This window comes from Oryx dammah, unplaced genomic scaffold (genome assembly GCF_014754425.2).
Source record: "Oryx dammah isolate SB20612 unplaced genomic scaffold, SCBI_Odam_1.1 HiC_scaffold_29, whole genome shotgun sequence".
Classification (NCBI taxonomy): Eukaryota; Metazoa; Chordata; class Mammalia; order Artiodactyla; family Bovidae; genus Oryx; species Oryx dammah.
Genome location: NW_024070213.1, coordinates 47556857 through 47571152, shown reverse-complemented (window position 1 = coordinate 47571152; position 14296 = coordinate 47556857). Strand labels below are relative to the sequence as shown.

Here is a 14296-nt window from a genome sequence, read left to right as displayed (position 1 = left end):
TGGGTGCATCCTAATTGGAATATGGCATGCCTCTCACAGATGTGTGTGTTCACCAAGCCAGCCATGAATTTGTTTCCCACTGCCAAATTTCTTAAAATAAAAAGGAGTTTCCAAGCCAATTGTGCAAACATTTAAAAAAATCTGATAACTTCCTACCCTATTTCTTGATAAATTAAACAGTAGAAGAAAGCCCTCTAGCAGCGTGTTATTGAATTCCTAAATCTTTCCCTTCAAAGAACTTCACTTGGGTTATTAACACACATTTATCGCCCCCTTTTCTGTGACAGGTTATCCATGTAGATTACCCCATTATGGCCTCCCAAGCACACTAGGAGGTAGATAGCATCAAACAAGTTTCAGAGGGAGAAACAGAGGCTCAGAGGAGCCGAGTCACAAGCCCCAGGCCTCACAGCTGGGAGACGGCGAGGCAGGAATCTGAACTCAGCCAGGTCTGTCCAGTGCCAGTTTGAGGGCTGGTGTGCTGCACCCCAGCTGCTTCCTTCCCATTTCTTAAAGCTGGGACTGGTGCCAGGACCCTCCACTTTAAATTCTGGGGACAACCTAGCAGAAAACAAGGCTTAGTTTGGCAGGCAGGACACAGGACAGTCTGTCTCCTTCTCACAGCCAGAGACAGACAAGGCAGAACCCAAGCCTGGGTCCAGGATGCCAAGACCTTACGTAGCCCCCTTGTCTCCCATCACCATCATCACATCAAGGGGAGATTGGATGAGTGCTGATGGTTGTCTTATTTGGTTTTCTCTTGGTGGGTAAATAGCATCCTGATCCAATGATAGAATGGAGACACAGAAGAGCTGAGTGGAGGGAAAGGATGGCAGGGTGTTGTATTTGCCAAGGAACGATCCTATAGAGGCAGGCATTCAGAGAGGCAGAACTGCCCAGATCACCGCCAGCAGAGACAAATGCCAGATCAGTGGTTGGTCCAGGGCCCCACCCAGAAGAGTGGCTCTCATATTTTCTATCCTAAATGACCTAACCAAAAAGTTGTCTGTCTCCAGTCACACAGGATTGTGGAAGATTATTTTAATCCAGACATTAGATAAACAAAGCTGCACATTGTGGGAAGAGGCCATTCAGTTAGGCACTTGCTGTAGGTTGGAGGCCTTAAATATTTCTTTTCTTGAATCAACACAACAAACTGATGATGTGGATACTTTAACCCCTTTTTGCAGACACGGAAGCTGACTGAAGGTCTGGGAATTGCTTTGTCCAGGTTGCCCAGGGGACTGGGGCAGGACTGAAGCCTGTTTCTGGCCTCTGGCCTCCCCATGGTTAGTCAGTCCCAGGTTGGTTATGGCTGGAAATGTGGACATTCAAAGACACTGGTTAATCATCTTTAGCACTTGCCAACCCCTTTGAAAATGTGAATGGATTTCCCCTTAGACAAATGCATAACCCACTCCACAGTGATAGATTTCAGTAAGACGGTGACCCCTTCAACAGAGTAGCCACTCCCCAGTGGTCACCTGCTCTCCAAGGTGACCATATTCCTTTAGGTCCAGAGTCATATTTGAACCTTAGGTCTCCCCTGTTTTGAAACTTGGGTCAGTCACCTGGCTGTGACTGTCCTTGACTCAAATAACAGAAACTGATGAGTACTCCAAAACGCTCAAGCCTGTATCTGACACCAAAATATGCAGCTGGGACCTTCTTATTGACATAGTTGATTTTTATACACAAAAAAATAACTCTAGTTTGTGTGTGTACCCCATATAGAGTCGTCAAAACAAAAGAAAAAAAGGAAAACCCTGGTATATAATCTTTGCACAAGAGATCAATTATAGATTTCTCAAATCCTAGTACTCTAGCTTTCAAAGCTTCTTTGAATAATTATATTTTCACATTTAAATTTCATAACCCTCTAAAAGAAGGATGAATAATTCTGAGGGAAATTATTTATTCTCATGATAAAGCATAAAGCAGTTCAAAGCTACGTTTATACACATTGACCAATTTTCATCTCAGTTAACATATGTCAAGCATGTACTATTGCTCAGCACATGCAAAGTACTTTAGTACACATGCTCTCATTTCATCTCCCACCCTCAGCAGTGCCATGAGAGAGGTAAGGCTATTCTTATCACTCCCATTTCACAGAAGAGGAAACTGAGGTCCAGAGAGGTTCTCTGACCTGCCCAAAGTTAAACATGGGTAGGAAGTGGTAGAGCCAAGACTGATGCGCTGGGTTCCAGATTCCAAGTCTGGAGTCACATTTGAGGCACATTTGCTTGTACCTCAACCCATGTGTGAAGCAACGTTTCAGATGCCAGCCTGGGATAAGAACTTGCTGTGCATAATGCAATTACTGAGAAAGCAAACCTGTGAGGACATGTCAGGGCCTTTTGCATTGTTCATTAGAGAATGTCATCCCCCCTGACAGTCAGGGCTCACTCCCAGGTCTCCTTTACTCTGAAGCCCTCTGGCTACTCCCCTCTCCCCAGCAGAGGGCCTCATCCCCGGAACCTTGGGTCACCTGCTCTCATTTGCCATGTGCACTTTTAAGAGTGGTGAATCCCTGAATTAGTCAGGAACGTCAGAGGCATCAGATGAAGGGTTGGCCCAGCATTCGTTGCCAAGGCAACAGCTACTTGACTTGACCTCTGACCAAATGTCTGGGCAGGTGAGCAAACCGGAGGAAGCAAGGATGACTCAGGGCGTCCCTGCCTGGGGTGATTGAGGGATGACTCAGGTGTTAAGGGAAAAGGACAGGCAGGAGGCCAGCCTTACATGATGGGCATTTCTGTGAAGATTTTGCCTTTCCTGAAAAACAGAGGGTCCCTAAAGTGCGGAGATCACCTCTCAACCTTCTCTACAGCTGATGTGGAACCCAGCCCAGTGCTAAGTACTATCCAGTAAATCATTGATCTGTATTGCCCAGTTAATGCCAAGGTGTGAACCAGCCTGGCTCACAGAGTTTTTCAAACGGCTGGTCACGACCCACTAGTGGGCCATGAGATCACTTTTGGTGCTACACTCAGCATTTTTTATCGGTAAGGTAGAAACGAAGTGAAAAGGAAAAAATGGAGCATGCCTCATACATAGTAAGGATTAATATTATTTTCCATGATTTTTTTTTCATGGAAAACATGAAAACTGTGTGTAGTATTGGTGGTGGTGATGGTATGTGTGTGTTTGTGTGTACTGGTGATGGTGGTGGTGTAGACGCTGAGTCGTATCTGACCCTTTTATGACCCCATGAACTGTACCGCCAAGCTCCTCTGTTCATGGGATTCTCAAGCAAGAATACTGGAATGGGTTGCCATTTCCTTCTCCAGGGGATCTTCCTGACACAGGGATTGAACCCACATCTCCTGCTGAGCAGGCAGATTCTTTACCACGGAACCACCTAGGAAGGCTGTGTACTGGGTTGTGATATAAAATACATTCTTATTGAGTCTAAGATTTTTGAAAAACAATAGTTAGAAAACAATCTCAGAAACTCATTTGACCAGTTTCCTGATTATAAGAACATTAAACATTAATGGTCATTTGTACTGTTTATCCATTTGTTTATTACTCAAAAAAATCTGTTATGGTTGCCTTCTCCACTGTGTCAGCTTGTTAGGTATGAAAGTAAGATATGCAAGACGAGTGACTAGGTCAGTGTGGCTGGAGCCACTAATTATGCAGCAGGGGGCAGAAGAGGTACGTCCTCTCCCTGCTCGTGTTCAAAGGAGGAGCCTTTGTTTGCTGGGCTTTTGTGGTTCACACAGCGCAAGGAGTGGACTTGAATTTTGACCCTTGCCTTCTGTCTGTCCCCTCGCCCTGACAGCTGGCTTAAACAATTCAGCACCTATGTGTGGATACTCCTTCACTGTACTCCAGTTTTGTCATTGGCAGTCTTGTTTCCCCAGTGAGTTTATTCTTGAATACATCTTCTGCTTCTTTTGCATCTCCAAAATGCCTAGCAGAATTGGGACTACTGTAGGCACTCAATAAATGCTTCCAACTTATTGACAACTACTCTTGTTCAGTTCAGTTCAGTCGCTCAGTCGTGTCCGACTCTTTGAGACCCCATGAATCGCAGCACACCAGGCCTCACTGTCCATCACCAACTCCCGGAGTTCACTCAGACTCATGTCCATCGAGTCCATGATGCCATCCAGCCATCTCATCCTTGGTCGTCCCCTTCTCCTCCTGCCCCCAATCCCTCCCAGCATCAAAGTCTTTTCCAATGAGTCAACTCTTCGCATGAGGTAGCCAAAGTACTGGAGCTTCAGCTTTAGCATCAGTCCTTCCAAAGAAATCCCACGGCTAATCTCCTTCAGAATGGACTGGTTGGATCTCCTTGCCGTCCCAGGGACTCTCAAGAGTCTTCTCCAACACCACAGTTCAAAAGCATCATTCTTCGGCTCTCAGCCTGCTTCAGAGTCCAACTCTCACATCCATACATGACCACAGGAAAAACCATAGCCTTGACTAGACGGACCTTAGTCGGCAAAGTAATGTCTCTGCTTTTGAATATGCTACCTAGGTTGGTCGTAGCTTTTCTTCCAAGGAGTAAGCATCTATCTTTTAATTTCATGGCTGCAGTCAGCATCTGCAGTCATTTTGGAGCCCCCAAAAATAAAGTCTGACACTGTTTCCACTGTTTCCCCATCTATTTCCCATGAAGTGATGGGACCAGATGCCATGATCTTCGTTTTCTGAATGTTGAGCTTTAAACCAACTTTTTCACTCTCCTCTTTCACTTTCATCAAGAGGCATTTTAGTTCCTCTTCACTTTCTGCCATAAGGGTGGTGTCATCTGCATATCTGAGGTTATTGATATTTCTCCCGGCAATCTTGATTCCAGCTTGTGTTTCTTCCAGTCCAGTGTTTCTCATGATGTACTCTGCATAGAAGTTAAATAAGCAGGGTGACAATATACAGCCTTGATGTGCTCCTTTTCCTGTTTGGAACCAGTCTTTTGTTCCATGTCCAGTTCTAACTGTTGCTCACAGAAACTTTTGTTCAGGTCCCTGCTAATCTTCTCATCTTCTCCTACCATAGAGCGTGTATGGTGTGGCTTTGTGGTTATGTGTGTAATAGTCCATCTCCTCCACTTAGACTGTGAGCCCATTGGGAACGGGAGTAGGTGTATCCTGTCCATCACCAAATCCTCAGTCCCTAATGCAGCACAACACATGCCTGCCTCATTCATTGTCTCCTCCGTGATTGACATCCAGTAGGTGTAGCTGTTAGTCATCACCATAATAATACTGAGTAATGAACAACCCTGGGCCTCTCAATGGCATATTAAATTAACACTTGCTTTTGTGGAGCAGCTCCAAGCTCCAGATTGTACTGGATCAGCTCTGTGGGTCTCTCACCTTCCTTACGCCAGCAGGCTAAGCAGGGTGTGTTTTTCTCATGACAATGCAAAAATGCAAAAGAGCAAGTTCAACTGCACAGACGTTTGATTCTGTCATATCTCTTAACACACCTTTGGCCAAAGTTCATGAAACCAAAAGTCAAGGAACAAGAAAGCACACTCTGCCTATGGAGGTTGTGGTGATGACAGAACAGTGAATATTTCTGAGTAGTCAATCGAAGTAAGTTCTCAGTTTCTCACTAAGTGTTCATGGACTGGAAAGGACGGGATGAAAATAATTGGATTCTAGAGATCTCCCATGGGTATTCACCATACAAGTTACAAAAGCCTGTGGGGACTTTTTAGCTCCTGAAATACAGCTCTATGGAGAAAGCCAGAGCTTTGTCTGACAGATAACAACCCAACCACCCAGAGCGGAATTTGCTGGGGAAGTAAAGCAAGCCCTCAGAGAACTGCCAGGAGAGATGTCCTCCACGGCGCTTGGGGTGGCAGCTGCCTCGGGAAGGCTGGTGGGACCATCACCACTGAGTTCTCAAGAGGTGTCTCGGCACAAGTGGAGTCCCTGCCAGTTCTCAGGAAATGATTTTGTTCTGTGTCCTTTGGGCATGTGCACATACAGATGAATGTTTGTTAATCAGCAAGAGACCTTTGGAAAGACCTAGACATCATTTCCAAGAGGATGCAGAGCCTTGGTTCCCGTGTTTCCTTTGTGGTACCAACTCTGGTGTGGTTTGAGGCTGTGCGTGGGGTTTGAGGGGTTTTGCACCCCTCCTTTGGGTAGCAGAAAAATAACAATCTGTTTTCCTTTCACCCTCTGTTCCCACCACCTGCAGGAGTGCTCTGCCTGCCAGACAGCCTGAACCTTCACCGGGACCCACAGCGGACCAGCAAGCCAGGAGAGCTGCCCATGTTTAGCCAGTCCGAGCTGAGGACCATTGAGCAATCCTTGCTGGCCACCCGCGTGGGCAGCATCGCAGAACTGAGTAAGTGGATGCTGGCTCTCTGCCTACTCTGTGCCCAAGGGGCTGACTGTGCTCAGGGCAGTGTTCTGTAACCAATCCGGTGGCTCCTTTTATTAAGCACCCGCTATGTACACAGATCAGTGTTGATGGCCGTGGTGAAGGCGAGGGCTCTGGAGTCAGGTAGACTGGTAAGACTACCTCTGATGGAGGTCAGCCTCCTACCCTTTTCTAAGCCTCCATTTCCTTTTTTATAAAACAGAGAATATGGTAATACTTCACTTAGAATGTAGTTGTGGTGACTCAGCAAGCTGACACCCACCAAGGAGGTCTCTGCAGTCCCCAGCACACGGTAAATGCTGTAAAGACTGTTGATTTCCACAACGGGACCATGTCTGTTCAAAATCCTCCACTGGCTCCCCATCTGATACACAGTTCAGTTCAGTTCAGTTCAGTTCAGTCGCTCAGTCGTGTCCGACTCTTTGCGACCCCATGAATCGCAGCACACCAGGCCTCCCTGTCCATCACCAGCTCCCAGAGTTCACTCAGACTCACATTCATCGAGTCAGTGATGCCATCCAGCCATCTCATCCTTGGTCGTCCCCTTCTCCTCCTGCCCCCAATCCCTCCCAGCATCAGAGTCTTTTCCAATGAGTCAACTCTTTGCATGAGGTGGCCAAAGTACTGGAGTTTCAGCTTTAGCATCATTCCTTCCAAAGAAATCCCAGGGCTGATCTCCTTCTGAATGGACTGGTTAGATCTCCTTGCAGTCCAAGGGACTCTCAAGAGTCTTCACCAACACCACAGTTCAAAAGCATCAATTCTTTGGCGCTCAGCCTTCTTCACAGTCCAACTCTCACATCCATACATGACCACAGGAAAAACCATAGCCTTGACTAGATGGACCTTAGTCGGCAAAGTAATGTCTCTGCTTTTGAATATGCTGTCTAGGTTGGTCATAACTTTTATTCCAAAGAGTAAGCGTCTTTTAATTTCATGGCTGCAGTCAGCATCTGCAGTGATTTTGGAGCCCAAAAAAATAAAGTCTGCCACTGTTTCCACTGTTTCTCCATCTATTTCCCATGGAGTGATGGGACCAGATGCCATGATCTTCATTTTCTGAATGTTGAGCTTTAAGCCAACTTTTTCACTCTCCTCTTTTACTTTCATCAAGAGGCTTTTTAGTTCCTCTTCACTTTCTGCCATAAGGGTGGTGTCATCTGCATATCTGAGGTTATTGATATTTCTCCCGGCAATCTTGATTCCAGCTTGTGTTTCTTCCAGTCCAGCGTTTCAGGAAAAGCCAAAATCCTCAAAATTTCGTCCAGGCTCCCCACCTGTATCCCTCAGGCATCTTCCTCCACTTCCTCCCCAGGCCTGCTGAACTCAGTCACGCTGGTACCTCTTGTTCCTTGAACATAGCAGACATACCTCAGGGCCTTTGCACATACTGTTCCCTCTGTATAAACCACTCTCATCCTCCAGATATCCACATAGCTTATTTCCTCATTACCTTCAAGTCTCACCCAAATGTTACGCCTTAATGAAGTTTTACCTGAACACCCTATTTAAAATTATAACACCCTAAGAACCCTGATCCCTCTTCACTGCTTTGCCTTTCTTCCCAGCTGTTACCCTATGACATGCTCCATTTCTTTTTGTTTTTCAGTAATAAGTCCACTGAGATATAATTCATATCCTGTTTACCTACTTAAAGTGTATCATCATTCAATGGCTTTTAGTGTATTTCCAAGTTATGCAACCATAACCACAATCAATTTTAGGACATTTTCATCACCCCAACAAGAATCCTGATAGCCATTAGTAATCATTCCCCTCCCTCCTTCCCCCAGACACCCTCAATAGTTGACTATTAATTTTTTAAATTATCTGTTTCCTGCTATTAGAATATATTCTCACAGAGGAGAAGAGATATTTGTTTTGTTCACTGTTGTAACCTCAGCACCACGAATATTGCTTGGCACATAGTCAGTCCTTGGGAAATATGAAAAAAGGGAGAGACAGAGACAAAGAGAGAGATGGGAAGAGAGAGAGAGAAGGGGCAGAAAGGTGGAGAGAAGAAGGCTGGGGTGTCCCAAGTTTGAGTAATGATTGCTGTGCTTCTACACCTCCTAATTCAGGTCTGGGCTGAATCTAGCCAACCAGAGGAATATAAAACTGTATTTACTTATGATCCAATTGATTGTCCAATGACACAGCCATGTGTTAGCTCCAGATGGAACTAGAGTAATGATCACAGAAACGCTAGAGTATGTTGAAGTGTGAGATAGTGTGAAATTCTAAAAAATTCTGAACTATAAAAGACTTAAGGACTCATAAAGCAACTTGTACCTCTTCCCAAGAATTCCCTGTATACCCAGGACAGTCATCCTACTTTGAGTACATGGCTTGCACCTCTGCAAAGGGAAGCACTCGCTGACATGGCTTGCACCTCTGCAAAGGGAAGCAGTTGCTGATTCAAGCTGAAGGGGCTTCTTATATTCACTAGAGCTTTCTTGGCACCTGAATTTGGAAATTATGCTTCCATTCCCATCAAACCCCCAAAGTCATGAGTGCCTCTGATTACAGGGTCTTCCAGCCACTGGTCAGTTGTATGATTGTTCTTAAATTTAAGGATTCTGTGGATCCCTTTGGCAGCCTGATAAAGCCTGTGGACCCTGCCTTAGAATAGTACTTTTAAATGCATGAAATAAAGTGTATCAGTTTATAAAGGAAGGTAATTATATTAAAAGACAGTTATCAATATATTTCAGCTAAACTGTGATATAGTCATTATATGTTTTATTAGAACATTATAAAACAAGATCTAGCAGCAACTCTGGTGACCTATTATTTTGAGGTGGTGATGTGTGTGAATGATATTTTGAGATATCTGCAACAGTTGGAAGTTGGGGAAGGAAAGGTCTGCATTTTAACAACCCCCCGCTGCCCACAGAGATTCAGACGTAGCTCGTCCAAGCAGATCCCCTGGGGAAACATCTCAAAGAAGAAATGCCTTATTTGGGACTCCACCAATTTCCAAAACATGCCCATGACCTTGGAAAGGCCGATTCTGGCTACAGGGTTGGATCATGTCTACATGGGTGCCACCTTGGAAGAGGCCCCCACACGTTCTCCTCTGGGGTCTCAAAGGTTTGTCCTGAAGTATTTTAAGGGCCCCTCCTAGCACCTGGGCTGGAGCTCCACTCAATTCCAGTGCTTCTCTTGAAGGAAAGGATTTGCTAAACAAATCTGCTCTTCACCTAAGCAGGCAGTCCGCAGGAGCAGCTTGTCACGTAAATTGTTTTTAAGGACAATTTGTTCTGTAAATTAAATGCTGTCGTTGCTTTTGAATATTGACTTTCGCATATGAATTGTTGGCACACAAATAGGTGCTGCTAATTATGAATAGGTTCCCTCCGTTCATTAAGTCAGCCCCGTAGAATTTGTGTGCAGAAGCATGTTGATAAGCCACGTCGGCAACAGAAACTAATAAAATTGCCTTCTTTTCTGATCTGACTGTAATTTAGACTGACTTGCTCTGTGGTCTGAATCAATACAGCCTTGCCCTTTCTGTGTACATAGAGAGCTGTTCTTCATATTCAAAGGTTACTCTGCCCGTGCGGATTCCAGAAACCACTGTTGTTCCAGCAATGGCGGGGTGGAGAGAGTCTGTTCCCAGCTGTCCCGGCTCTTCTTGAATCAGGCTGTTCGGGGTTGAGGGCAGAGCCCCTGACTATAGCCTTCTTAAGAGCCAGCAATAATAGATGTTGACCTAGGGAACTATTGAAAATCTACATGAGCTACTTCCAATGTAACCATTATTATGCACAGAGATGTGGGAATGAAGGTAAGAAGGGATAAATAACTTGTCTAAGATCAACCACACCTGTGAATTGATGACTTGAAATTGAATCCAGTTCTCCAGCCAGAGCTTTCATCACTAGACATGACTCCCTGTCTCTGGGGGAAGCCTGGGTATTTCTAGATGATATGGGTGGACTGTATCTGCCTCTATAATATTGGACCGTTAGTCAGACCTTTGTTCCTTCCAAGTCTGAGGATTTACAGTTTGCTCTGTACCAGGTATTGTGAATGCTGCCCTCAAAACTAAATTGGAAATGTGAGAATTCACAAAGGTTACCGAGTATTTCACCAGCAGGTAGATGACAGACCCACCCCCACTCCCCTACCCCACTCACCCTGCCCTTGCCCGCTGAGACTTCTCCCTGTATACTCCCTGCTTCTATCCTCAGGGCATCATATTCAAACCCCAAACTGCCTTCGTCAGTGGTGATGTATAGCGGTGATGTTATGGCTTGGGGCAAAAATACATCCACTATTTCCAGACCACCTACTCTGTGCCAGGTGCTTTAAGCACATGAAAGGTATTATTATTCTCATTTTACAGATAAGAAAAATAAGACTTAGAAGGATAAATGTTTTGCTGAAAGCCACACAAATCCTAAGTGGCAGAACCCCATTTCAAATCATCTTTTCTTTTTCTGCTTAACTGTGCTGTGTCGAGTTGAGTTCTGCATTCTAAGCACCTAACACATTGCCCTTAGCTTGGGAAATATCTGTTGAATGTCCAATGAATATACGAATGACCCACAGTGAACTAGTCTGTGAAACAAAAGCTGAAGAAAATGCTATAGGGGAGGGGAACTCAATGAAATTCTTGTCAAATATTTTGTGTTCTATTGAACTGAATTTTGAACTCAGAGAGCTAGAACTGGAATCTCTGTATGTCAAATTATTTGAAAGTGAAAATGAAAGTTGCTCAGTCTTTGCGACCCCATGGACTGTAGTCCTTGGAATTCTCCAGGCCAGAATACTGGAGTGGGTGGCCTTTCCCTTCTCCAGGGGATCTTCCCAACCCAGGAATCAAACCCAGGTCTCCCACATTGCAGGCAGATTCTTTACCAGCTGAACTGAGCCACTCACCTTATTTGAATGAGAACCTAAATCAGGGGATCACAAAGGTCCCCAAACTGACACAGGCTGGTGATTCTTAACCGTGAGCCCAAGGAAATTAGCAAGACAGTACTTAGAGTTCAGTGAGCAGACCAGGCCTCCTTACCTGAACTGGGTTAGGAGTAGGTCTGTAGGAAGCCAGTCCACCCCACCTCCAGGGAAAGCAGAGGCCCTGGCTGTGTTCATTTTTGAATCAACTCGACTCTGCATTTGGTCCCATCCATCCCATATTTGTGTCCTCTGAGACCATGTGCAGCTCTTCTGCCCAATGTTCCTTGCCTTGCCCCCAAGTTCCCAATTAACCTGCATTGGACAGCATTAAGTAGAGTAATTGCTTTCTGTTATTTAAAGGGGGAAAAAATGAGGGCTTCATTGAAAAATGCCTCTTTCTGTTTTCTTTTTACACTAAACTGTGAACTTGCTGTTCCCACTCAATGTGTTCCTCGAAACAGGACCATTAATTTACAACTGTGCATAAAAAGGGTTTCTGGGTTGTCTCTCCTCAGTGTCACCAGGAAAAAAAAAAAAAGCCCTCATTGCTTGGACAAGGGTGCTCCCAAATGTAAATGGGGAAACGGGGTCTTTTCATAAGGTCCTGCTGCCTCTAGCCACTAGAATGTACCTGTGACCCTTTTCAATGGTAAAGTGTCACTGGCCTTAACCCTTCTGTGCCTCAATTTTCTCATCTATAAAATAGGGAATGAGTTGTCTTTGTTCAGTCGCTCAGTCATGTCTGACTCTTTGCAACCCACTGAGGCACGCCAGGCTTCCCTGTCCATCACCATCTCCCAGAGCTTGCTCAAACTCATGTCCATCGAGTTGGTGGTGCCCATTCAATCATCTCACCCTCTGTTGTCCCTTTCTCCTCCTGCCTTCAATCCTTCCAGATCAGGGTCTTTTCCAATGAGTCAGTTCTTCACATCAGGTGGCCAAAGTATCACAGTTTCAGCTTCAGCATCAGTCCTTCCAATGAATATTCAGGACTGATTTCCTTTAGGATTGACTAGTTGGATCTCCTTGCAGTCCAAGGGACTCTCAAGAATCTTCTCCAACACCACAGTTCAAAAGCATCAATTCTTCAGAAGCAAGGAGCAAGCATCTTTTAATTTCATGACTGCAGTCACCATTTGCTGTGATTTTGGAGCCCAAGAAAATTTTGGAGGCAAGTTAAACCACAGTTTATGATGCTGGAGAGTGCCTTGATTTCATCTGTGCTGTGTGACCTAGGTCAAGTAACTTGATCACTCTGATCCCCAGTTTTACCATCTCTGAAAAGAGAGTGATGATACCTCCTACCCCAGGGTGTGGGAGGTTTTGAAAATGTACCATAGAAAGTGGTAGCTGACTGTGGATGAACAGCAGGGAAGGAATTGAAGGTGCTGTCACAGTACAGGTTTCGGGGAAAGGAACCCATGTTGGAATATGCAGTCCTTTGTCTCAGGGTGATCACAGTGGCATTCAGGAAGACAGCTTAGAGGGAATTGCACTGATAACCTAAGTCTGGAAGGCAGAGCTCCATTTCCCAAAGGGTAGCAAGGGAGATTGCAGGTAATAGACAAAACACTTTCTATTTTCTATTTTTAATTGCCATGGATTTTTTATGGGTACTAGAAAAATATTGGTTTTCCTTTTATGGCACTGATATAAAGTTTCCTTTTTCAATGAATGTATTGTGTGAAAGAAGGAGCCAATTTAAAGAAAAATGTTAAGTAAATAAATTGGACCTGCGGCACACAGATATGTGAGAATTCATGATGCTGATTTTCAAATGACTGACATTTGGGAAACCTGATTATAAGCAGATTCTCAAGTAGGTTCCTAGAACCAAACTCTAGCCACCCAAACTCAGTGTAGCTAGTGACAGTGGGTTTGTTGCTTTGGGTTCATGAATGAAGCTGACCAGGAAGCAGCAGATAGCACATACATAGAGTGGGATTTGAAGTGGAGCTAGTGATTGTAGAATCCCCATGCCAATTTCATCTGCCATGACCAACCCTCATCAGAGACATCCTTTAGGCCTGTGATCCAGAGACCGGGCTGATGACAAAGATGATACTGATGGTGATGTAGATAGTATGATAATGAAGATGGTAATGGTGGTCAAGATGGTGGAAAGAAATGGTGCTAGTGATGAGGATGGTGATGGTAGTGACAATACAAGGTAAAAGATATGTGCTGAATACTGATTATACATTTAGAATGTGCCCAACCCTATTTCAAGTGCTTTGAGTGATTTATATGATTGCTTCATTAGGAACTATTATCATCTCCATTTTCCAAATGAAGAAACCAATGCTGGGTACTTTCTACATGTTATCAGTTTAATCCACACAACAGCTTCACAAAGGATATAATTATCCCCACATACAGAGACGTTAACTCACCCAAGATCATGCAGCTGGTCAGTGGCAGGTTGGAAACTCAGAGAGTCTGACTCCAGAAAGCTTGTCCCTAATCACCAAACACACTGCTCCTCCAGGAACAGGGCAATGAATGAGTCATGTCTCTATCCATTAAACGCAATAGGGGAAGCAGATGTATGGGCATCTAAAGCATGTCTGAATTAAACACGTAACATGTTAGACTTTATCATCAGGTGTTGTAGGTACACAGAGTAAAGGGCAATTGATTCTGAATGGGGGCATCCTGGAGGGCTCCCTGGAAGAACTGGCATTTGATCACAGCCTTGAAAGTCTTCAGTAATTGAGAAGATGAAGGGGAGGGTCATATAAGGTGAGAAAACAAGAGAAAAAGCGGGGAGCCTAGAAGTGCAAGGCAAAATGAAAGATGCTCTGAGGACACAGTTAGTCCAACCAAAACCAAAGTCTTCCCAGGGTCTTGGGGACCTGGAGGGGTGACGTGTGGCCCCAAAACATGGATCCTCTTCTCCTCTCCACCCAATTTTGATTTTTCTTATTTTGAGCTTTTTTATGAGCGCTTTCAAGAAAGACAGAGGGAAAGATGAATGTACCCCAACCTGGCCCTAGATAGGAGGTACTAGAAAGTAAACACCACCTCGCTAAGCTTA

At 44.7% G+C, this 14296-nt stretch overlaps 1 protein-coding gene across 2 annotated transcripts in view; it reads left to right on the top strand.

The window, feature by feature from the left end:
• Positions 1-14296, top strand: part of BTBD11 (BTB domain containing 11) — a 331679-nt gene that overhangs the window by 192096 nt on the left and 125287 nt on the right. For both annotated transcript variants that reach the window (XM_040234782.1, XM_040234783.1), the window contains exon 2: positions 6166-6315. In XM_040234782.1, the coding sequence (XP_040090716.1) occupies positions 6166-6315 (150 nt within the window). The remainder of the gene's footprint in view (positions 1-6165; positions 6316-14296) is intronic.